This window comes from Myotis daubentonii, chromosome 1 (assembly GCF_963259705.1).
Source record: "Myotis daubentonii chromosome 1, mMyoDau2.1, whole genome shotgun sequence".
Lineage (NCBI taxonomy): Eukaryota > Metazoa > Chordata > Mammalia > Chiroptera > Vespertilionidae > Myotis > Myotis daubentonii.
In genome coordinates, this window is record NC_081840.1 from 149,286,739 (window position 1) to 149,311,905 (window position 25,167).

At 45.7% G+C, this 25,167-nt stretch overlaps 1 protein-coding gene and 1 long non-coding RNA gene across 8 annotated transcripts in view; one reads left to right on the plus strand and one right to left on the minus strand.

Moving 5' to 3' along the window:
• Positions 1-2: 2 nt before the first annotated feature.
• The window catches only part of LOC132214825 (uncharacterized), a 74,354-nt gene continuing 49,189 nt past the window's right edge, over positions 3-25,167 (plus strand). The window contains exon 1 of the long non-coding RNA XR_009448358.1: positions 3-1,172. This is a non-coding gene — a long non-coding RNA (uncharacterized LOC132214825). The remainder of the gene's footprint in view (positions 1,173-25,167) is intronic.
• Positions 13,956-25,167, minus strand: part of CFI (complement factor I) — a 50,954-nt gene continuing 39,742 nt past the window's right edge. For all 7 annotated transcript variants that reach the window (XM_059662256.1, XM_059662246.1, XM_059662237.1 and 4 more), the window contains 5 exons: positions 24,872-24,975; positions 24,616-24,719; positions 19,820-20,097; positions 15,901-16,005; positions 13,956-14,366 (listed from right to left, as the gene is read on the minus strand). In XM_059662256.1, coding sequence (XP_059518239.1) covers positions 14,149-14,366; positions 15,901-16,005; positions 19,820-20,097; positions 24,616-24,719; positions 24,872-24,975 — 809 coding nt within the window. In that variant the 3' untranslated portion in view covers positions 13,956-14,148. The remainder of the gene's footprint in view (positions 14,367-15,900; positions 16,006-19,819; positions 20,098-24,615; positions 24,720-24,871; positions 24,976-25,167) is intronic.

Below are 25,167 nucleotides of genomic sequence, written 5' to 3' on the forward strand. Positions count from 1 at the left end.
GCCAGATCCCGGCGCGCCCGGGAGGCGGGGAGGTGCGAGCGCGCGGCCGCGGCCGGAGCGGCGGTCTCCACGCCCACCTGGCCGAGCGGCAGGTCCGGGCGGCCTGCGCCCCGGTTCCCGTTAGCGCTGCTTGAGCGGGTCGTGCTTACCTACATACTCACACAGGGCCCCCGGGCCCCCGCAGGCTGAGCATGTGAGTCCCGGGAGGCAGGCGGCACCTGCACGTTTAAAAAGCTCCCCGGGTGCTTGCAGGGTGCCGCGTGTGGAGAACCCCCGTGAAGAAAGCTGATCTGCTGGGGGTCAGCCCAGCGCCCCCGAGGGACAGGCTTAACTAGGTGTGGACAAGGTCGGAGAACTGAGGCCCCTTGAGGAGATGGCTGCGAGGGGTCCAGCTGTGCTCCTCCTGCCCAGGTGGCGCAGGAGGGGGAAAGGGGGACCCAGACCGGTCACCAAGGCTGGGGCGGTGCCTGACTCGCGAGAATGAGGGTGAGCTAGATGCTGGTTTAGAAATCCTGGAAGAAGAAAATGATTTGGCGGTTAAAACCGTAAGTCTTTTCGGCCAGGTGAGGAAGAAGCGGTTTTAACACTTGAATGCAGTTTTTTAAAAAAACCTTATGGAAGTCAGTTTTCCTACTCAAGATATTTTGTAACTTGATAGCTCCAGTGACGTTTCTCTGTATTATCACCCCCCCCCCCCCAGCGCTGTGCAGTACCTTTAAATAACAATTGCAATAATTTTTACCAGAGCTATAAATATCCGGTTATCTTAATATCCTGGCAGTTATCAAGAATCTTACAGTAAGACCCAGGGCAGTATTGCAAGTGTTGGGAATAGGTGTGGCCTTTCTATAAGAATTACGGATACATTCTAGGTTGGCGTTTTGTGTTTGTAACAAGCTTCAAGAGTTTATAATAATTGTGCAGAGTTCTTAAGAATGATACCCTTCTGTATTGAGCGCTTATTCTGCCATGCCCTTTACCTACACGATCTCTCACATTCAGAGCACTGCTTTACAGGGATGCCGCCTTTGGGCCAGTGAGAAACCGGCGCCCCTCTCGGCAGATGGATGAAGCCCAACCCCAGACCCCAGCTTTACTCAGCCCTTCAGCAAGGTGCCCTTGAGCTGTGATCAACTGGCACCACAGAGGAGGAAGATGAGAAATGTGACCAGGTGGTGTTATTCTCCTTCTCCAGGGAAGGAGTGGAGGTGGGAAGTCACAGGACACTGCCTAGTCAAACCAAGGCCTCTTTCTGCCCTCACAAGATGTCAAATACTGTTTTTTCTTTACTTTGGACAGCACGTTTCAACACATTTGGAAAAGGAATGTATATAGAATTGTCTTATTTGCTTTCTGGAGTTTTATTGTTTTTTTTTTTTTCTCTACAATGTGGATGTTGGACTGGATTACTTCTGAGGGCCTCCCCTAACACCAATACCAGAACCCTTAAACCAGGCTTAGTTTTTTCCAGTCTTCAGAGAAACTGCCTGGTAGGGACTAAGTCTCCCAGAAAGAAAGACAGAATATGACAAGGTAACCTGGTTCCAGCCCCCAGAAGGCCTCCCTTTTTTTCCTTTTCTCTATACATTTGCTCCTTGGTGAGCTCATCTAATTTCTTTCTTTCTTTTTTTTTAAAATCTTTATTGATGAGAGTATTACAGATGGCCCTCTTTTTCCCCCCCATTACCCCCATCCACCCATTTCCTGACCCACCCCAGGCCTTCACCACCCTATTGTCTGTGTCTATAGGTAATGCATATCCTATCTAATAAAAGAGAAACATGGTAATTAGCATACGACCGCTACCCTTCCCTTCCCATTGGCTAATCAGCGAGATATGCAAATTAACTGCCAGCCAAGATGGCGGCCGGCCAGACAGCTGGAAGCTAATATGAGGCTTGCTTGCTTCAGTGACAGAGGAAACCAACGTTCCCCGCCTGCCGCTGCCGGCCTCTGAGCTTGCAGTTTGAAACATTGTAACAAATATAGAAGCTAAACAAAACCCCAGAAACCCGCTTTCAGCAGCCGGGATCTCAGAGCTGGAGTTGATACAGTGTTTCAATTATAGAACCCAAGTAAACCAGATACCTGCTTTCAGCAGCAGAGGCCTCAGAGCTGAGCCAGAGTTAAAGCTGGCCCAGAATAAAAAGGAAAAAAGAAAAAAAGGAGCGGTTGGGAGCTTCAGTCACCTGCCAGCTTGAAAACAGCCCTCAGCCCCTCACCCAGACTGGCCAGGCACCCCAGTGGGGACCCCCACCCTGAAGGGTGTGTGACCAGCTGCAAACAGCCATCATCCCCTCACCCAGGCTGGCCAGGCACCCCAGTGGGGACCCCCACCCTGATCCAGGACACCCTTCAGGGCAAACCAGCCAGCCCCACCCATGCACCAGGCCTCTGTCCTATATAGTAAAAGGGTAATATGCCTCCCAGCACCGGGATCAGCGTGACAGGGGGCAGCACCCAAACCCCCTGATCGCCCTGCGGCTCTGTGTGTGACAGGGGGTGGGGCCACAACCTCCCTATCCGCCCTGCTCTGTTCGTGACAGGGGAAGGCGCCCCAACCCCCTGATCAGCCCTGCTCTGTGCCTGATAGGGGGGAGCTCCCCAACTCTGATCGCCCTGCGGCTCTGTGTGTGACAGGGTGCAGTGCCCCAACCCCCTGATCGGCCCTGCTCTGTGTGTGACAGGGTGCAGCCCCCCCCCCCCCCCACGGGCCCTGCTCTGTGTATGACAGGGTAGAGCCATAACCTCCCCATCGGCCCTGCCCTGAGTGTGACAGTGGCGGCGCCCCAACCCCCTGATTGGCCCTGCTCTGTGCGTGACAGGTTACAGAGCCCCAACCTCCCTGATGGGCCCTGCTCTGTGCGTGACAGGGGATGGCGCCGCAACCTCCCCATCGACCCTGCCTTGAGTGTGACAGGGGGTGGTGCCCCAACCCCCCAATTGGCCCTACCCTGAGCGTGACAGGGGGTGGCACCGCAACCTCCCGATCCGCCCTGCTCTGTGCATGACAGGGGGCAGTGCCCCAACTTCCCAATCGGCCCTGCTCTGAGCCCAACCAGGGGCTGCACCTAGGGATTGGGCCTGCCCTCTGCCACCCGGGAGCAGGCCTAAGCCAGCAGGTCATTATCTCCTGAGGGGTCCCAGATGGCGAGAGGGCACAGGCCGGGCTGAGGGACCCCCCTTTCCCTCCCGAGTGTACAAATTTTTGTGCACCGGGCCTCTAGTATGTATGTATGTATGTATATAAGTTCTTTGGCTAATGTCTTCCCACCCTCTCCACCCCCCTTCCCTTTGAGATTCATCAGTCTGTTCCATGTTTCCATGCCTCTGATTCTATTTTATTCATCAGTTTATTTTGTTCATTAGATTCCTTGTTCGTTTATTTTGATTTTTAAATTCAATTGTTTATAGATTTGTCTTTATTGCCATTTTATTGTTCATATTTTTGATTCCTTCTTCTCCTTCTCCTCCTTTTCCTCTTTCTTCTCCTGTTCTTCTTTACCCTTCAATATTTCATGTAATACTAATTAGGTGGTGATGAACTCCTAAAGCTTTTTCTTGTCTATGATGCTCTTTATCTGACCTTCAATTCTAAATGATGGCTTTGCTGAGTAATCTTGGTTGTAGGTCCTTGCTATTCATCACTTTGAATATTTCTTGCTACTCTCTTCTGGCCTGCAAAGTTTCTGCTGAGAAATCAGCTGACAGTACTATGGGCACTCCCTTGTAGTTAACTAACTGCTTTTATCTTGATGCTTTTAATATTCTCTCTTTGTCTTTAAGCCTTGGCATTTTAATTATGTGTTTTGGTGTGGGCCTCTTTGGGTTCCTCTAGTTTGGGATGCTATGTGCTTCCTGACTTGTAAGTCTTATTTCTTTCACCAGGTAGGGGAAATTTTCTGTCATTAGTTCTTCAAATAGATTTCAACATCTTGCTATTTCTCTTCTCCTTCTGGCACCCCCATAATGTGAATGTTGGTTTGATTGAAGTTGTCCCAGAGGCTCTTTACACTATCTTCATATTTTTGGATTCCTTTTTCTTTTTGTTCTTCTGATTGGGTGTTTGTTTGTTTTTTGCTTCCTCATATTCCAAATAGTTGATTTGATTCTTGGAATCCTCTGCTTTATTGTTGAATCCCTATAAATTATTTTTTATTTCATTTAGTGTATGCTTAATTTCTGACTGGTCCTTTTTCATGTCTTTGATGTTATCACTAAGGTTCTTGAAATTCTCACTATGTCCCTTGAAGCTCTCATTAAGATCCTTGAGCAACCTTATAACCATTGTTTTCAATTCTGTATCTAGTAGTTTGCTTGCTTCCATATATCTATATCTATACTAATACTAGAGGAATATGCAAATTGTCCAGGATGCCATCACAGTAACAGTAATGACTGAACAGCAGGCTGCATGGGTGACCAGGCTGGCAGTGGGGGCAGTTGGCGGTGACCAGGCCGGCTGGGGGGCAGTTGGAGGCAACCAAGCTGGCAGGGGGGCAGTGAGGAGCAACCAGGCTGGTAGCGGGGGGGCAGTTGGGGATGACCATGCTGGCAGGGGGGGCAGTTGGGGCTACCAGGCTAGCAGGGGGGCAGTTGGGGATGACCAGGTCATTGGGGGGCATTTTGAGGTGAGTAGGCCAGCAGGGGGGCAGTTGGGAGCGACCAGGCCAGCAGGAGGGCAGTTGGGGACAACCAGGCTGGCCGGGGGGCAGTGAAGGGCATCCAGGCTGGTGGGGAAGGGCCAGTTGGGGGTGACCAGGCTGGCAGGGGGGCGACCAGGCCAGCAGGGGGGCAGTTTGGGATGACCAGGCCATTGGGGGGCCAGTTGGGGGTGACCAGGTCAGCAGGGGGCAGTTGGGGGTGACCAGGCCAGCAAGGGGGCAGTTGGGGGCAGCCAGGCTGGCAGGGGGTGGGAAGTTGTGGGTGACCAGGCCAACGGGGGGGCAGTGAGGGGTGACAAGGCTGGCAGGGGGGCAGTTGGGGGCAACCAGGCCAGCAGGGGGAGCAGTGAGGGGCAACCAGGCCAGCAAGGGGGGGCAGTTAGGGGCAACCAGGCTGGCAGAGGGGGGCAGTTGGGGGTGACCAGGCCAGCTGGGGGAGCAGTAAGGAGTGACCAGACCAGTGAGGAGGGCAGTTAGGGAATCCAGGCTGACAGAGGGGCAGTTAGGGGCGATCAGGCAGGCAGGCAGGTGAGCAGTTAGGAGCCAGCTGTCTCAGATTGTGAGAGGGATGTCCGACTGCTGGCTTAGGCCCGATCCCCGGGATTGGACCTAAACCGGCAGTCGGACATCCCCAAGGGGTCCCGGATTGGAGAGGGGAACCCTCCCATGCATGAATTTCATGCACTAGGCCTCTAGTGTGTGTGTGTATTTATATTTATATTTGTATTTGTATTTGTATTTGTATTTGTATTTGTATTTGTATTTGTATTTGTATTTATATAAAAGCCCTGGGTGTAACACGGTGATTGTGAACCTTTTGAGCTCGGCATGTCAGCATTTTGAAAAACCCTAACTTAACTCTGGTGCCATGTCACATATAGAAATTTTTTGATATTTGCAACCATAGTAAAACAAAGGTTTATATTTTTGATATTTATTTTATATATTTATATGCCATTCAACAAAGAAAAATCAACCAAAACAATGAGTTCGCGTATCACCTCTGACACGCATGTCATAGTTTCGCCATCACTGGTGTAACATCACGACCCGAGGCGCGACCAACTGGAAGGAAGTCAGTCCTGCAGGGGCTGTCTTGGAAACGGCTGCGCCCTTCCCCAGCTGTTTCCCCAGAGGGCGAGGTTTCAGGCAGGAACCCGCCCTCGGAGCTGAGCGTGGAAGTACTGAGTCCTGGGTTGCCTTGCCAAGGGCTGTGCCCTCCCCGAGCTGTTTCCCAAGAGGCCTGAGGGAAGAACCCACCCTTGGAGGGCCAGGAGCGCCCAGCAGCAGTCAGTCCTGGGTTGCTGAGGCGGAGGCCACAGTGTGGTAGAACTCTGGGTCTGGCCCAATAGGGGGCGTGGCCGGCCTTCAAACCAGACCCTGACAGGAGGGAGGAGGCAGCCCCATTCCTCACAGAATCTGCTGTTGGATAGCTTGCTGTCAGTGGCCTGCCAGCCAGGAACCCCATTCATCTGCACCCCGGACCCTGACAGGAGGGAGGAGGGAGCCCCATTCCTCACGGAATCGACAGGTGGCCAGCTTGCTGCCAGGGGCCTGCCAGCTAGGAATCCTATTCACCTGCATATCTGTATAAAGTTTTAATACATTATATTAGAGGTTGTGGTGGTACTGTTTTACCCACAGCGTCTACAGGAATTGCTGCAAATTTACTTCTCGGTGGAAGCACCTTTCATTCCCAATATAAATGACCAATTCCATTAAAAGAAACTTCAATTTTTAGACTTGATATAAACAGTGAAGTTGCTAAAACGATTAAAAAGGCCCAACTTCTCATTGTTGATGAATGCACCATGGCATCCACTCATGCTATAAACGCCATAGACAGGCGTTTTTTTTTTGTATTTGGTGGGAAAGTTCTCCTTCTCGGAGGGGATTTTCTACAATGTCTCAGTATTGTGCCGCATGCTATGCGATTGGCCACAGTACAAACGAGGTCAAAGTACTGCAGTGTTTGGGGATGTTTCAGAAAGTTCTCTCTTACAACAAAAATGAGATCAGAGGATTCTGCTTATAGTGAATGGCTAGTAAAACTTAGAGATGGCAAACTTGATAGCAGTTTTCATTTAGGAATGGATATTATTGAAATCCCCTGTGAAATGATTTGTAATGGATCTATTATTGAAGCTACATTTGGAAGTAGTATATCTATAGATAATACTAAAAATGTATCTAAACATGCAGTTCTTTGTCCAAAAAAATGAGCATGTTCAAAAATTAAATGAAGACATTTTGGATATACTCGATGGAGATTTTCACACATATTTGAGTGGTGATTCCATTGATTCAACAGATGGTGCTGAAAAGGAAAATTTTGCCATCGGATTTCTTAATAGTATTACTCCTTCGGGAATGCCGTGTCATAAATTAAAATTGAAAGTGGTGCAATCATCATGCTATTGAGAAATCTTAATAGTAAATGGGGTCTTTGTAATGGTACCAGATTTATTATCAAAAGATTACGACTTAGCATTATTGAAGTTGAAGTATTAACAGGATCTGCAGAGGGAGAGGTTGTTCTGATTCCAAGAATTGATTTGTCCCCATCTGACACTGGCCTCCCATTTAAATTGATTCGATGACAGTTTCCCGTGATGCCAGCATTTGCAATGATTATTAATAAATCACAAGGACAAACTCTAGACAGAGTAGGAATATTCCTACCTGAACCCATTTTCGCACATGGTCAGTTATACATTGCTTTCTCTCGAGTTTGAAGAGCATGTGAAGTTACAGTTAAAGTTCTAAATACTTCATCACAAGGGAAATTAGTCAAGCACTATGAAAGTGTTTTCACTCTTAATGTGGTGTACAGGGAGATATTAGAATAAGTTTAATCACTTTATCAGGCATTGTTTGCATCACTGTTGTTTTTATATCATGTTATTGTTGTTTTCATATCATGTTTTTGTTGTTTTTATATCATGCGTCTGTTGTTATATTCTTTTGTTACTGTTTATTTATTAATAAATTTATATATTATTCTCATATATATTTTACTAATTTCCTTTCATCTAACACACTTCTATTATAGAGAAAGGGCAAGTAGCAATATTAAAATATCTCCGCTAATTAATTCCCTTTTAAAAAATATATATTTTTTATTGATTTTTTTACAGAGAGGAAGGGAGAGGGATAGAGAGTCAGAAACATCAATGAGAGAGAAACATTGATCAGCTGCCTCCTGCACACTCCCCACTGGGGATGTGTCCGCAACCAAGGTACATGCCCTTGACCGGAATCGAACCCGGGACCCTTGAGCCCGCAGGCCGATGCTCTATCCACTGAGCCAAACCGGTTAGGGCAATTAATTCCCTTTTAATGTGCATGAATTTCATGCACCGGGCTACTAGTATGTGTATACACACACACACACACACACACACACACACACATGCGCGCGCATGCGCGTGCGCGCTTCTATTTTATTTAGGTGTTTTTTTTTCTGGAGATTTTTTTCTGTCCTTTTATTTGTTATGTTTCTTTCTGTCCACATTTTGGCTGCTTCCCTGTGTTTGTTTCTATGTACTAGGTAGAACTGTATGTCCCCTGGAATTGGTAGGTGTCCTGTAGGGCCCAGTGGCTCAGCCTCCCCAGTTACCTGAGCTGGGCACTCCAGATGTGCCCCTGTGTGGGCTGTGTGCACAGTCTTGTTGTAGTTGAGCCTTGATTGCTGTTGGCATCACTGGGAGGAATTGACCTCCAGTCCAATTGGCTGTGAGGACCAGCTGTGACTACAGTGGAAGAGCTGCTGTGCAGGAGACACCCCTATGGAGCAGAACTTGCTTCAGTGGGGCTTCGGTGTTCACTGAGCCTGCCCCTTGAGGGTGAGATTGGCTTCTATTGTCTGCAGCTAGGAGCCGTCACCCAGACCTCTAAACTGGGCTAGCCCTGGAGCCACGTCATCCCACTCTTCCTGCTGTTCCCAGTCTTTGCCACATGGAGTCGCTACAGAGAAGCTGACTCTTCACTTCAGGCCACCACCTTGGTCCACTGGGCTGCCAAGCCTCCAGGTCCCACGTCACTGTGCATACCTGCGTGGGCCTTGGAGGGGCCACAATGATGCTCCTTCCTAGATCAGCCGAGGGTTCCCCATCTGTGCTGGGTTTCCCAGCTTACAGCTCTTAGTACTTGTCTCATACACAGATATCTTCTAAGGTGCCACATGCTCCAGATTTGCTGGATCAAGACAAGATGGTGGTTTTAAATTGCCACAGCCCTAGCTGGTTTGGCTTAGTGGATAGAGCATTGGCCTGCAGATCAAGGGTCCCGGGTTCGATTCTGGTCAAGGGCATGTATCTCAGTTGCAGGCTCCTCCCAGGCAGGGCTCTGGTTGGGGTACGTGCAGGAGGCAACCAATCGATGTGTTTCTCTCACATCAATATTTCTCTCTGTCTTTCCTTCTCTCTAAAAAAAATCAATGGAAAAATATACTCTGGTGAGGATTCAAAAAAAAAAAGCCACAAATTCTTTGATATCCCTCCCATAAAAGATTAATTTTATATCCTCCCCTTGAACGTGGTCAGGTCTTTGTGATGGAAGGCTAAATGACTTTCAAGGTTAGGTTTAGAAAGGCTGTGCAGGTTTTGTAGGTTCTCCTGGGACATTTGTCAGTAAGAAATCAGGCGACTCTGAGTTGAAAACCCACGTGGAGAGACCCTGTAGAGAAAGGTCTGAAAAAAGCCCCAGCTGAGTCTGCTCAGCCCAGGCACCAGGCACAGGAGTGAAGAAGACTTAGAGAGGATCCTTGCCCCAGCCTTGTCGGACAGCAACTGCATAAAAGGATGGAAGAACTGCCCAGCTGAGCCCAGTCAATCCCCAGACAAAGGAGCAAAATAATGGACCATTGTTATTTAAATGACTATTTAGGGTTCTTTCTTGCACAGCCATAGGTAATCAAATACTCTCCAGTATTCAAAGACAAAAGGAATTTAAAATCTGGGCAGCATGGGAGAGGAGGAGGAGTTATGTTTATTGGGCACAGAGAGTTTCATTTGCAGAAGATAAAAAATTTCTGGAGATGGAGATGGTTGCACAACAATGTGAATGCACTTAATGCCACCGACTGTATACTTCAAAATGGTAAAATTTTTATGTGTATTTTACCAAAATTTTTAAAAAGAAAAAAAATTTGAGCAGTAACCGATTTTGGAATATATGTAGAAATATGTAGGAGGCATTTGTTACCAAAACAGTTGGGCTCTGTCTAGGACTGGATCCCAGGAATTGAAGGTAATATTTTTAAAAATATATATTTTTATTGGTTTAAGAGAGGAAAGGAGAGGGAGAGAGATATAAAAGCATCAATGATGAGAGAGAAACATCAATTGGCTGCTTCCTGCATGCCCCCTACTGTGGGGATTGAGCCCACAACCTAGACATGTGCCCTGATTGGATTCCTCCTGGTTCATAGGTCGACAATCAACCATTGAGCCACACCAGCTGGGCTGAAGGTAATATTTATGTGAAAAACATACCCATACCTTCAGGTTGATGATAGCTGAGCTTTAAGAAATTAATAATAGGCCCTGGCCAGGTAGCTTATAGAGTGTTGTCCCAATACACCAAGGTTGCAGTCGGGGCACACACAAGGATCAACCAATCTATACTAATAAAAGGGTAATATGCTAATTAGGGAAGACGTCCTTCTGGACATCCATCTGGACAAAGCCACAGTGGCTGCAAGGGCCAAGGGCTGGCAACCATGCTGGCTATGAGGGCCAAGGCCCGGTCCAGCACTGTGGTCTCTTTTGCAGAGGCCGCAGGAGAAGGTAGTGCCGTGAAGAAGGGAGAAGGTGGCAGTTAGGGTGATCAGGCCAGGAGGGGAGAGCAGTTAGGCAGTTAGGGGGATCAGGCTGGCAGGGGAGAGCAGTTAGGGGGACCAGGCCGGCAGAGGTGATTAGGAGCAATCAGGCAGGCAGGCAGGTGAGCGGTGGTTCTGGATTGTGAGAAGGATCCTGGATTATGAGAGGGTGCAGGCCGGGCTGAGGAACTCCCGTGCACGAATTTCGTGCACTGGGCCTCCAGTGAATATATAAAAGTGGAACAAATGGATGTTGCTCTCTCTCTTTCTCTCTCTCCCCCTTCTCTAAAACCAATCGGTCAATAAAAATAATAATAAAGCAGCTAATGTTTATTTACTGAGCCCCTTCTATGAACCAAGTAATAGGGATGCAGACAGAAGAAACACAGATGGTCTCTCTTCTCTTGTTTCTTACAGTGTAATGGGAAGAGGTAGACAAACAGATAAAAACAGAATATGTTGGGTGATGGCAAGTGCTGTGCTGAGATTACAGCTGTACTAGAGACTGGGTGCCTACTGTACACCGAGTGGATGTTGGTGCCGTTACTAAGGAGGGAGGAACAGGTTTAAGAAGGAGCAGAGTCCTGGGGTGGCCATGTTTCTTTTGAAATGCTATGAGGTATCCAGGTGGAGATGTACGTCTGGATTTCTAGGAAAGGTCATGGCTGGAGATATGATGTTTGAGTCATTGGACTGCAGGTAGGATTTTTAAAGTGAGTCTAGATGAAGTCACCAGGGGAAGTGCAGAGAGAGAGAAGTGACCAGAGGAGAAGGCTGGGGAGGGGGCTGAGGCCCGAAGGCTGGGGGCAGCCAGCTCAGCAGAGGAGTGTGGTGCCCTGAGGGGTTGACCATGAAGTTTGATACCAAGGAGGTCAGTGGTTGTGTTGTGCTGTCTGTGCAGAGGTTTCAAGAAAGAGTCAAGATGAACTTGTGAAATGAGAAACTAAAGACAATTTTTTCAAGAACTTTTAATCTGTAAAGAAGCAGGGAAATGGGATGAGAGCTGTGAGGTCAGCTATTTCCCTGTGACAGGCACTATCCTATCTAATAAAAGAGAAACATGGTAATTGGCGTACGACTGCTACCCTTCCCATTGGCTAATCAGCGAAATATGCAAATTAACTGCCAGTCAAGATGGCGGCCGGCAACCAGGCAGCTTGAAACTAACATGAGGCTTGCTTGCTTCAGTGACGGAGGACTGCAATGTTCCCCGCCTGCCTTGCCGGCCTCTGAGCCTACAGTTTCAAACATTATAACAAATATAGACGCTAAACAAAACCCCAGAAACCAGCTTTCAGCCGCTGGGATCTCAGAGCTGGAGTTGATACAGAGTTTCGATTATAGAACCAAAACAAACCAGATACCTGCTTTCAGGAGTGGAAGCCTAAGAGCTGGAGCCTCAGAGCTAAAGCTGGCCCAGAATAAAAAAAAAAAAAAAAAGAAAAGAAAAAAAGAAGCAGTTGGGAGCTTCAGTCCCAGCCTGAAAATAGCCCTCAGCCCCTCACCCAGACTGGCCAGGCACCCCAGTGGGGACCCCAACCCTGAAGGGTGTGTGACCAGCTGCAAACAGCCATCATCCCCTCATCCAGGCTGGCCAGGCACCCCAGTGGGGACCCCCACCCTGATCCAGGACACCCTTCAGGGCAAACCAGCCAGCCCCCACCCATGCACCAGGCCTCTATTCTATATAGTAAAAGGGTAATATGCCTCCCAGCACCGGGATCATTGTGACAGGGGGCAGCGCCCAAACCCCCTGATCGCCCTGCGGCTCTGTGTGTGACAGGGGGCGGGGCCACAACCTCCCTATCTGCCCTGCTCTGTGTGTGAAAGGTTGCGGTGCCCCAACCCACCCACCCCCCCACGGGCCCTGCCTGTGTGTGATGGGGTAGAGCCATAACCTCCCCATCGGCCCTGCCCTGAGTGTGACAGTGGCGGCTCCCCAACCCCCTGATCGACCCTGCTCTGTGGGTGATAGAGGGCGGCGCCCCAACCCCCTGATCCGCCTTGCCTTGAGTGTGACAGGGGGCGGTGCCCCAACTCCCCTATCGGCCCTACTCTGTGAGTGACAGGGGGGAGCTCCTCAACCCCCTGATCGGCCCTGCTCCGTGCATGAGAGGGGGGAGCTCCCCAACCCCCTGATTGGCCCTGCTCTGTGCATGACAGGGTATGGAGCCCCAACCCCCCTGATGGGCCCTGCTCTGTGCGTGACGGGGTGGCGCTGCAACCTCCCCATCGAACCTGCCTTGAATGTGACAGGGGGCGGTGCCCCAACCCCCCAATCGGCCCTACCCTGAGCGTGACTGAGGGTGGCATCGAAACCTCCCGATCCGCCCTGCTCTGTGCATGACAGGGGAAGGTGCCCCAACTCCCCAATTGGCCCTGCTCTGAGCCCGACCAGGGGCTGCACCTAGGGATTGGGCCTGCCCTCTGCCACCTGGGAGCAGGCCTAAGCCAGCAGGTCGTTATCTCTCGAGGGGTCCCAGACTGTGAGAGGGCACAGGCCGGGCTGAGGAACCCCCCCTCCCCCCGCAAGTGCACAAATTTTTGTGCACCGGGCCTCTAGTATATAATAAAAGGCTAATATGCAAATTGTCTCTTCGGGAATTCGACTGCTTGCTATGACATGCAGTGGCCACAAGGGAGTGGTGTGGAATGAAGAAAGGTCCCGATCAGCCCTGATTGCAAGCAAGGCCCAGGGACCCTACTACCCATGCATGAATTTCGTGCACCACGCCTCTGGTAGAGGTATAATTTTGATTCATTCACACTGGACAGCTATTGTGTTGGCTTTTGTCGTGTGTGTGTGTGTGTGTGTGTGTGTGTGTGTGTGTGTGTGTGTGACAGTCTAAGAGAAAAGAGGTCAGTGTCCCTAGCTCAATAGTCAGGTACTTCATGTTTTAAAAATTCTTGCAGCACACTGATTGAAAATCACTGCCAAAGTTATGGCATTATATTTTTTACTGGATTATAGGGAAACAATTAGAAAGGTAAAGGTTTTTTATTCTTATTCACATTTTGGAAAGTTATATGTAATTTGTGACATTGTGCTTATTGGAGAATATCAAAGAAAGATTGATTTTAGTATGTAATTTGGAAGTTCGGTCAATTCAACACATATATGGCTCATTTATGATATATCAGTTCTGGGCATACATATACTCCACAGTCCTTGCCTCTAAGAAACTCACAGTCTCAAGATAGGATCTTAGAGGCCATCTAGTGGGAAATATTTTATTCCAGTATGTAGAATCATTTTCTCAAAATTCCAGTTTTCATTTTAAAGATGGAAAATGAGACACAAAGTAGATATTAAATTGCCCAAGTTCAAGTAACTAGTAGGTGATAGAATTAGGGTGTGAAAGTAGGCTTATGTGACTCCAATGTCACTCAACTAGCTAAACCTTTAGTATAGTCAATATGTCGCCCCTCTATGATGAGATCATTTAATCACATTTCTAATAAAACATGCATGCTAGACTAAAATATTTATTTGAGAATTATACAGCAAAATTCCAATATGGCATAAACTTTGCAGTGACCTTTAAAAATATTCAATAAAATTTGCTTTTTCCCCCCACTAGAGAAGTACTAGTTTTGCAGTATCATTTCAATTAAAATGGAACTCCTGAAAGAAAAAGAGTGGAAAGAAGAAGAATCACAGCTTTATACATTGTACTGCGAAATAACAGCTCTTCCCACATGATGGCTAATCCAGTCAAAATAATTGGCCACTTTGGTGTAAACACCTGGGAAATCTGGTTTTCCACAGTTTTCACCCCAACTCACAATACCCCAAATATATGTCTTGTTGTTGGCATCCTGACAGACTAAGGGGCCACCAGAGTCCCCTTTACAGGCATCGATGGAACCATCATCTGTACCTGAGAAAGACAAAGGAAAAAGGAAATCACACATTTACTTGCATTCGCCAAGGCCACCATGCTGCCTTTCTGCCTCTCCCGTCAAGGAGTGCAAACGACTTCGCTTTCTCACACTTTCTCCCTTGCGTAGCCCTGCTAGGCCCAAGGAGTTGTTAGCATACAGGCTGGGAAATGCTTGATCTACTCATTCTCTAAATGTATCAAGTGCCCTCCCTGCCTTCCCTACTTTACGTAGGTTTATACTATGATAAGATTGCATTCTGAAAATAGCATCAAATGCTGAGTGTGACAGGTGCTATGCCAAATATTTTATTTCAGTAAGTAGTATCATTTCCCCAAAATTCCAATTTTCATTTTAAAGATGGAAGATGAGACACAAAGTAGATACTAAATTGCCCTGGGTTAAGTAATTAGTAGATGATAGAGTTAGGGTGTGAAAGTAGGCTGGGTGGGAAAATAGGAATACCTAGTGCTTATGGAGTGCTTATATGCATTAGTCATTCATTGCTTTAATCTTCAACACAACCCCAGGAGGTATCATTATTATGCCTATTTTAAGATGAAACAAATAAGGTATGGAGAGGTTATAAATATTAACCTCTCTGTTGCCCAAGACCATACATAATAAGTGTCAGAGTCTGGACTTGGGCAGCCAGACCTCAGAGCTGGTAGATTTGGTGCTAGTCTCCCCTTTTGTCCTCTATAATCCTGAACTTCATTTTAATATGGGAGGGCACAGGAAATAGTCTGCTTACTTTCTTCTCACTCTTATGACTTTCCAAACTTTTAAAATCACTGTATCCAAGAATTCATAGGATACCAGTAACTTGGCCTTTTTCAGTAATACACTACTTATTGGTGGCTTCGATAAAACATCATAAATGCACTACCTGGCTGGAACCCTGCCTTTGGGTCACCACCGAAAGTAGGAACTGCTGAATTGTATTAGGTAGGGGCACTGGCATCACTACAATATCAAGGGAGACAGTGGCAGGTATTGTAAGAAGTGCAATGGGATTTCTAAGGAGGGGGAATTTCATTCCAATGGGATGCATTCCAATAAGATCATTAGGTCATTTGGATTTTTATTTTGAAGAAGGTTGCGCTTTCATCCTGGATATACCAGTTGTCTGTAAGACTTTGGCCAAATTATGTAACTTTCTGCATCTCAGTGTCCTCATCTACTAAGATCCTCAATTTTGTGGATTGAGGAAACTTGCTCAAGGTCACGTGAGTACTAGTGGGTAAAAACGGGGATGTAAACCCAGGAGTCTGGTTCCAGAGTCTGTGCTCTTAGTCACCTTGCTATACTGCTGTGTGCTCGCTTAAGGAAGACTTTTCTTCTTAGTATTAGAATGAGGGGACTTGAATTAAGGGGAGGGGCCTGAAAGTGTGATAATGCAACAGCCAGGAAACCACATGAAAGCGTTCAGGGCCCAGAGCAAGGGGGCTAATTCTTTGGGGGGTGGGGGAGGATACACTTTTGTTGGGGAGCATGTAGAAAAATACATCAGAAAAACCACTTAGTACTCACCTGCACATATCATTTCTTTTTCAAAGAACCGACCTGGGTAATACTTAGAGCAATTAGCTATTAGGTGAACTTCACCCCATTGAAGTGAATAGACTTTTTGGTTATCTAAACAAAGTGAGAGAAAAAAATACACATTTAGAAGACACAAATGAGATATCTAAATAAATATTTAGTCTCATAGTTTAGTACATCATTAGGAAGATATAAGAATATGTATATTCTCAAACAGATTCATACACTTTTGAGGCTAATTCATTAGCATATTTAATCATACACTGCTCATATCCCCAGTTTCTACTTTTGCCTTTCTAAAAATAGTCTAGGGACATTCTGAAGTCATACTGGTTTAATCAAGAGCTGAGTACTCTGAGATGAATGAGATAAACTCCCCCTCTGATGGCCTAGTCTTATGGGGGAGTTGGGTAGGAATCGGGACCAGGGTCTTCTCACCTAAATAGCTTCTAGTTTCTTATAGTCCCCTCTTTCCTTCAAAGTGCTTGTTGAGTGAAAACAACTTTTTAATGTCAGAAGTTAAAATAAATGCATATGAAGTTATCAGTGGGTGTGTTTTTTTTGTGTGTGTCTGTGAGGAACTCCACCTCCTAAGTGATCTGAAAGTGATTAAAAGAGGGTTTAGGATTTCCTTTCCATTTAAGCTAGAGATTTGGGACTTGAACAAAGGACCAGGTAATGTTGCTAATCCATAGTCCAGGAAAGATGAGAAAAACCTAAGAATACAGGGTGAGCCCTGACCGGTTTGGCTCAGTGGATAGAGCGTCGCCCTGCGGGCTGAACGGTCCCGGGTTCGATTGCGGCCAAGGGCATGTACCTTGGTTGCGGGCACATCCCCAGTCGGGGGTATGCAAGAGGCAACTGATGGATGTTTCTCTCCCATCGATGTTTCTAACTCTCTATCCTTCTCCCTTCCTCTCTGTGAAAAATCAATAAAATATATTAAAAAAAAAAAAAAAGAATACAGGGTGAGATGTCCCAGGTAGAGAAGTGAATCTTTGCCCATCTCCCCTCCTCCTCCTTTTTCCCAGCTTGCAGTAACTTTTATGCTCCAGTAGGGCAGGGCCCAGGCCTGACTCACCCACTGCTGTACCAGCACCCAGCCTCATGCTAACACGGTAGTTGCTTAATAAAAACTTATATAATTAACCCATGAACTCAGTAATTAAATTATATATTAAACATCTAATGGCAAATGGCTTAACTTCTCAGTTAACCCATAAACTACCTGGGGACAGAGATCTCTGGCTTGTCCTGAGAGAATGACTCTGAAGACCCTAGCACTGTAGTGAGCACATAGGAGTTAACTGCAGAACTGATACTCTCTTCTGGGAAGTGGAGGGAGACAAAAACCCACCAAAGTATGTGGCAAATCTGGGAAGAGTTTCTTTTTTTTCCCCTTCAGGTCCTATCTCAAGTTAGTCTTAGGATGGCTACTTTCCTCAGGATAAGAGCTTTTTAAAATTAGTAATTTATCGTTTCCCCTAAGTCAGGAGAAGCCTTTAAAAATTGGGAACTTCTGTACCATGGGAGAATTTTAATGACTCAGGAGATAGCTCCCTCCCCTAAATTGTTTTGTATCATTTTTGAGGCACTGTCATATTGTTCTGTCTGAAGGTAGCATTCCCAGCTGGTGGCTCCTGCCTGCCTAGGAGAGGAATCCCTTGAGAGCTGTACGTCCCTTGAGAGCTGGTCTTTGTCTTTCTACCTTGTAGCCTCTGCAGCTTGAGGAATATTCCTTGAGAAATATTAAACATGGGCTGGTTATTAGATGACATTGTCAAATCACTTTCATTTGGTTGAGTATAAAAAATACTCTAGATTTTTACTAGAGTATTCATTGGTGAAATTACATGATATCTGGGATTTGACTTAATACATTCCAGGAAAAAATAAGTGTGTATTGGAAATGTGTTTAATAGCTCTACAGATCCACTCTCTACTCTTCAATGCCTTGCTCAATGCCCTAAGAACCTGACCTGGAGGTAAAGGGATACTTCAATAGGAATACATTAGCCTCTGGTTTCCAGTTGCTTTCTAACAGAAGACCTAGCAGAAGGGAGGGAGGGGAGAAGAGAAGCTAGCAAGATTGGGGCTGGCTATAACCTTCCACAGGGTCATTGCTATACCTAAAGCTGTTTCTCCTTCTGGTAGTTTCTCCGTCCCTTTACACGTTCAAATCTAGGAAAGGTGTCAGTTCTGGTTCTGTTAGTACTGGGTTTCTGCATAGCCCTTGTGGTTCCCCAACCCCACACCTACATCTTTGTAATTAACCCCTTTAAAAATAAACCTTCGCCTGGCCTGAGTGGCTCAGTGGTTGGGCATGGACCTATGAACCAAGAGGTCATGGTTTAATTCCCCGTCAGGGCACATGCCCAGGTTGCACACCCATTGGGGGGTATTCAGGAGGCAGCCAAATGATTATCTTTCATCACTAATGTTTCTGTTTCTCTCTCCCTCTCCCTCCCCCTTCCTCTCTGAAATCAATAAAAATATAGTTTAAAAAATAAAATGAAAAATAAACCTTCCTGCCCTTGCTTGTTTGGCTCAGTGGATAGAGCATAGGCCCATGGACTGAAAGGTCCCGGGTTCGATTCCGGTCAGGGGCATGTACCTCAGTTCTAAGCTCGACCCCTGGCCCTGGTCAGGACTGGGAGGCAACCAATTGATGTGTCTCTTTCACATTGATGTTTCTCTCTCTCTGTTTCTCCCCCTTCCTCCCACTCTCTCTAAAAATCAATGGAAAGTTACCCCTGGATAAGGATTAACAAAAATAAAAAAAATAAAAAATAAACCTTCTTAATTATCCTATTGAAATAGTGATTGCTTCAGAGAGCTAAAACAAGAATGGTAGAAAATTGATAACTGTGGAAACTAGGTGATAAGTAGGTTTATTATATTCTTTTACCTGTATTTTTGTGTATCCTTATAAATGTACCTAAGTATTCTAAAAAAATAAACAAATAACAAATATAAGGACATAATGCTTTCTGGATGAATTAAGTACTAATAAAATTTAGTATTTTGTAAGTGTTGGGTATTCAAACGTACCACAATCCAGGTCAATTCATACATATTTTATACTTTTTAGTGTGGCGGTTATAAAGGACAAATTGGAATATGAGTCTGTAAGACCAATGCAATGAAGTTATTTACGAAGAGAGTTTAAGCGGTCATAAGGAAGCTAAATTTCAAGGCTAACTCTTTAAGACGAAAGAAAAGTATTGGCTAATTTAAATCTAACCTCTCATTTAGCAGGTCTTTTAAATAATTTGTTCATACGTGTCCACAGCTCTTATTCATATGAATGTTCACCTCAAACCATAGGGGCTGAAAGAAGGAATTTTTCATGTTGCCTTTTTCTTTGTGGGATGTGGGGGTGCGGGGCATGGAGAATGGGGGAGAGGAGAGGAGAAAGCAGAGGGTTGTGGGGTCACTGTCTCAGCATGGACTTTTTCTATCCCTACGACAACCTGTTCATCTTCCACCCAGATCTCTCCAACAAATCCAAGCCGTGCTACATGTCCCCCTGACACTATACTCTTTCTGGGTAAATGGTTGCCCGTCAATGTTTGCCTTAGGCTCACAGAGAGCAGGTGTCCTTTGAAAATGCAGATCAGGATCTGCGAAAGTCAGTGGAAAAGGAAAATGTGAGGTGGGACCTCTGCAAAAAGAATGAAGAATTTCATGATGGTGGCAGCGGAGCAGGGAGCCAAGCACGGGCGCCGCAGAGCCCAGCATGCTGGGCCGGGACACAGGCCCCACACACAGAAGCCGGCCTCGCTGGATGCTCACTTTCCTGGATTTGATGCTCCGTTCTCTCCGAGCAGTAGGAGATTAGCGTCTAGGCATTTCTATTCCCATTCATTTCCAACCCCTAGGCTCTGATTATAACAAAAATGCATACCTCTTTCTCGACCCAAGCCAGAAATGATGCATTTATCATTAGGTGTGAATAAATATGGAGACCAGGGGACACAGGCAGGGATAGTGGTAGGCAGCACACAATCGGTTTGTGTTGGGCGTTTTTTCAGTTCAATCAAAGCTATGTCGTTTTGGTAGGTGGCTCCATTGTAGTTTTCGTGGATAATAATTTTATTGGCCAGATGAACAGTTATCCCAGCGTTCGGGTTTATCCAGTCTAACAATGATACCCATATTTGGTAACGGTGAATTTTACTGACCCTATAATGGAAAATCAAAGGGAAATAAAATACGTTAATAAAAAAGAAAGCTATAAGCAAGGACTTCTGATGCTTTGTCTTTATATTCTCCCTTCTAAAGAACATTTATCACTTTCCCAGATTTCTTTGTTTATCTTTGCTCTCATGAGGCATACCGGGAGCCGGTCCATCCTTGCTGTTTCAAGGGACCTGGCATATATGGCATACTGTTCTTAATATGTTTGCTCACCTTCTTGGCACTATGTGTTTTAACCAAGGTCTCCTCTCTGAGAAAGGTTGTTTTCCCCAGGTAGGGATTTTCCCCTGAAGTTAGGGAGGGAATAAAACCCCTCAACTAAGTGCCAGGCGGGTAATTAATCACTTTAACTACGAACAATCATGCTTAAGCTACATAATCTTTACTCCCTGGAATGGAGATAAGAAACGCCCTAACCTTTGTAATAGAGATTGATAGGATTGAATCAACTGGTATAAATACAGATGTAACAAGACAGCAAGAGACAGAACTTAGAACACAGAACTTAGAACACAGAACTCAGGAGACAGAATTTAGAAGTCAGAACTCAGAAGACAGAACCTACACAGAACCTACAGACAGAAGAACTTCGCTGGAGAGAACATGGCAAAAGATCCTGGACTGAACCTGACTACAGAAATATGGCAAGAGAACCTGACTAGAACCTGGTGACCGAACCTGGCTGGAGATCTCAGACAGAACCTGGCTGGAGAACCTAGCGAGGGAACATGGCCACAGAACCTGGCTGGAGATCCGAAACAGAACCTCTCTGGAGATCCAGACCAGAACTTGGCTGGAGATCCTGGCTGGAGATCCTGGCTAGGCTGCTGATCAACTGAACACTGTCTCCGTGTCCTTCCTTCTTCGCCGACTCCGTCCACGCCTTTGGGGACCCCTGGACCCGCTGGGGTTGGACCCCGGCAGAGGCAGTATGATTAAGTTTAAGGACGGTGTTAAAATAAAGTCAGTGGGCAAATGAAGAGAGGAATACTCTAACTGCTCAATATCAGGGACATCCAGAGAATCCCACGAGGGGAATGAGTTGGCTGTCTCTGGAGTGATAGCACCATCACTGAAGGTGTTTGCAGAGACCAGATGGTGTCTAGCCCAGAACTGGGAAGTCAGAGTACACACTCTCATTACTCTGCTAACCCAGAGGTTCTCAGAGCGAAGAACACAGCAGTTGTTATCCTGACCTTTAAGACTGCATCCTAACCTTGCTATTGACTTGCTCACAGCCTTGAAGTAAAAAACAGTGTCTTATTAATCTATGGGTAGATGTCCATGCCTAGTATTGTACATGGAACATAGCAGCTGTTTTAAAATCTGGTTGAAATGGCGAATGAGCTAAATATTGCCTGTTCTTATGCCTCACTCCATTTCATACCAATTTTCACTTCTTGGTTTCCAGCAAATTGGGCACCTACCATCATTTTTCTCAGGTAATCACCTTAAACAATGATGTCCTAGGAGATAATGAGGCATTCAGGATGCTTTTATTTAATACTTAGTGTTCAAAAAATGCTGTTCTTCATATTAATTTTGGTTGTTTTTCAGGATCAGAGGTCCTGAATATTGTTGAAAGGTTAACCCTGTTTATGCATTCAATTTACTAAACAAATACTTAGTGTGCACCTACTGTATACCAGGTACTATGGTAGCCATTGGGATACAGAAATGAGCAAAGTCAGAAATAGTTCCTGACTTCATGGAGCTTAGGGTTTATGGAAAGATTTAGCATTAAATAGATAATCACACTCATGAAGGAATGTATTCTACTGTGAAAAGTGAAAGGAATGAAAGCACACGGATTCTAAGAACTTACCAAGAGGGCCTCTTTGACTTAAGGGAGTCAAGGAAGGTCCTGTGAGGAAGTGAAAATTAAGCTGAGATCTGAATAACGAGCCACACTAACTAGAGAAACAGGGTAGGAAGGACCATTCAGGCAGGGGAAACAACATATGATGGTCTCTTTGCAGCAAGGAGAGAAGTGCACTTGAGTAGCTGAAAGAAGTCCAGAGTGGGTGGTGCAGAAAGCAGGAGGTGAAGCTGTGGAGCAAGATGTGTTTGACTAAAGCAAGCAGGGCTCAGGTCATATGGGCCTAATGGGCCATGCCATTTTTTTGTTTAGTTTTTTTTGTTTTGTTTTATTTTGTTTTTATCCTAAGAGGAATGCAAAGCTATTGAGCTTTAAGCAATAACTGATCAAAACCAGGTATGGAAATATTGCTCTTGATGCACAGTAGAGAATGGATAGATGGGGGAGGAGGTGGGTAAAGTGCATGTAAATAAGCCGGTTGGAAGGCAGTTGGTATAATCCAGAGGAGAGGAGAAAGCAGGGCAACCATGGAGATGGAAAGTTTTGAGAATTAAATAATTACAAATTTAAAATGCCACCTAGAGTTGGTGATATATTGGCTGGCCTGTGGTAGGGTTGAGGGAGTGAAATGTGATGATGCTTAGATTCCTGCCTTGTGTAACTAGATGAATGGTGGTGTCATTTGCTGAGATGGGAAACACTGGAACAGACCCATATTTGGGGCGAGGGGCATATCATGAGCTCAGTGTTAGAGATTCTGAATTCAGTGTACTTTAGATATAGCCAAGAAGTATTGAGAGACAGTTGACTGTAGATAGTCAGTGGTTGGAGGGGAGGTCCAGGCTGGAGATATCATTGTGTCAGCATACAGCATTGTTTTAGCATAAAGCACAGTTAACTTTAAGGAGAAAAGTAAGAAGAGAAGGGGAAACCAGGCTCAATATTGGAGAACTCCAGAATTCCACCTGAGCAATAATGCTCAGTTACAGGAGGGGGAAGCTGCAAAAATGGCAGGGAAGGTGTGGCCTCTGCAGAGGATGAGAGAAAACCAGGAGAGTGTGTACCACAGAAGCCAAGAGAAAAGGGTCATTTTGCAAGAAATTACATTTTGGCTCATTGCTCCAACCCATAAGGATCTTCATGGGTATCACCCAACATATTTAACCATTCAACATGTTTCTCATCCCTCTCAACTTTGGGTCATCTGCAGATTTGTTAAGTAGGCCTTCATCTAAGCTGCTGTCAGATATGTTGACCTTGACTTTATCCTGGCTCTGCTATTGGCTAGTAGTGTAGCTTCAGTCAAGTCATGTAACTTCTCAGTCTAAGTCTGCTTATCTATATAAAGGAAGAGTAGTATTTACTTCTTAGAACTGTGAGAATGTTTAAAAAAAAAAAAAAAGACACATGTGAAAGTGCCAGGCACAGTATTTGGTCTGTAAGAGGTGCTCGATAAATAATACTTCATTCATTCTAATGATCAGAACGGAGGCCAGAATTCCAAACTGTTCTCCTCAAAGATGACTTTTAGTCAGTACCAACACTTTTAGGTGTTTTCCTGCAGTCACTATTGTGGACTGAATTGTGTCCCCCTAAAATTCACATGTTGAAGCCTAATCCCCAATGTGATTGGATGTGTTTGCAGATTGGGCCTTTAAAGAGCTTTAAATGAGGTTATAGGAGTGAAGCCTTAATCCACTATACTGGTCTCCTTATAAAAACAGAAAGAGTCCTAACCGGTTTGGCTCAGTGGATAGAGCATCAGCCTGTGGACCAAAGAGTCCCAGGTTCGATTCCAGTCAAGGGCATGTACCTTGGTTGCAGGCTCCTCCCTTTCCCCCCGGGCCCTGGTCAGGGCTCATGCAGGAGGCAACCAATCATTGTGTTTCTCTCACATCGATGTTTCTCTCTATCTTCCCTCTCTCTTCTACTCTCCCTAAAAATCAATGGAAAAATATCCTTGGGTGAGGATTAACAAAATGCATACATACATAGACATCAGGAATTCAGGCTCATGGAGAAAAGGCCATGTGAGGACACAGTAAGAAGATCATGATATCAGTAGGGATTGTTTCTCCACAGCAAGCCAAAGAGAAACCATCCCTACCGATATCTTAGTCTTGAACTTCCAGCCTCCAGACTGAGAAAATTAATTTCTGTTGTTTAAGACACCCACTCTGTGTTATTTAGTTATGACATCCCTTTTGAATGAATCCGGACACTTATTAACTTGCCTTATTGGTCCTGCATAAAAGTTGTATTTCCGATCTATAGTTAATTATAAGACATTTTTTGTCACATGCTAATGTTAAATCCAGAAACACTATGCCTACCCTACTTCTCTGACCTAAAAATCTCAAAACCTTGTCAATGGAGGAGATAAATGTATGGAGTACCAACCTATTTCCCACCATGCAAATGAGCCAAGTGAAGTCACTTGGTACCTATACAGGTTTGATCTGCCCTTGCCAGCTGGGGTCAACAATTTGGTTTGTGGCGAGCACAGTGGCCATGGGGGTTTGGCCTCTGAGGTCCCTGTTGTAATATCAGAGGGTTTTTAGGGGTCAGTAGGGTGGAACTTGTCAATGACTTTTCTCATGTGTTTTTGTTTATCATCTGTCACAATCTCTATTACTCATTTTCATGTTTCAGGAAATTCACAATCGAGTGGAGACATATGTTACCTGACACAATGTGCAGCAGTCAGGACCCAACAGCCACCAATATAAATTCCTCCACAGCTGAATTTATCATCTTCCCTAATTGCCACCTGCCATGGGAAGTCTCCCTGTAAAGACAAGTGTGTGGTCACTGCCATTCTACAAACAGGCGGCTCTAAGAAATTTCCATCGCAAGACTGCCATTCCCCCCACCCCCCACCCCCCAAACTCAGGCTGTTCCTGGGAAGGAAGGAACATTAGGACTTCCATGCAGGTTTACCGGTTGTGCTGGTATTCCTCCTACGACTCGTTTCCTTCGAGTGGGTCCACTGCGTTTGACTCCACAGGATAATTTAGGGAGCAATGACTTTATCTTTTTTCTTTCTTCAAGAAAAGAAGAGATTATATCATGATTTTGGACCCATTACCTTGTGGGCAGACATTTCTGGATTATCTATGCCACAAAAAAAGCAGAGTCACAGCTAATATGAAAGAGGCCAGATTCATTAGCAAATTATTTGGGATGCTAAACTGTACTATTTATCTTGTTTAAAAATTCTGGCTTAATATTAAAAT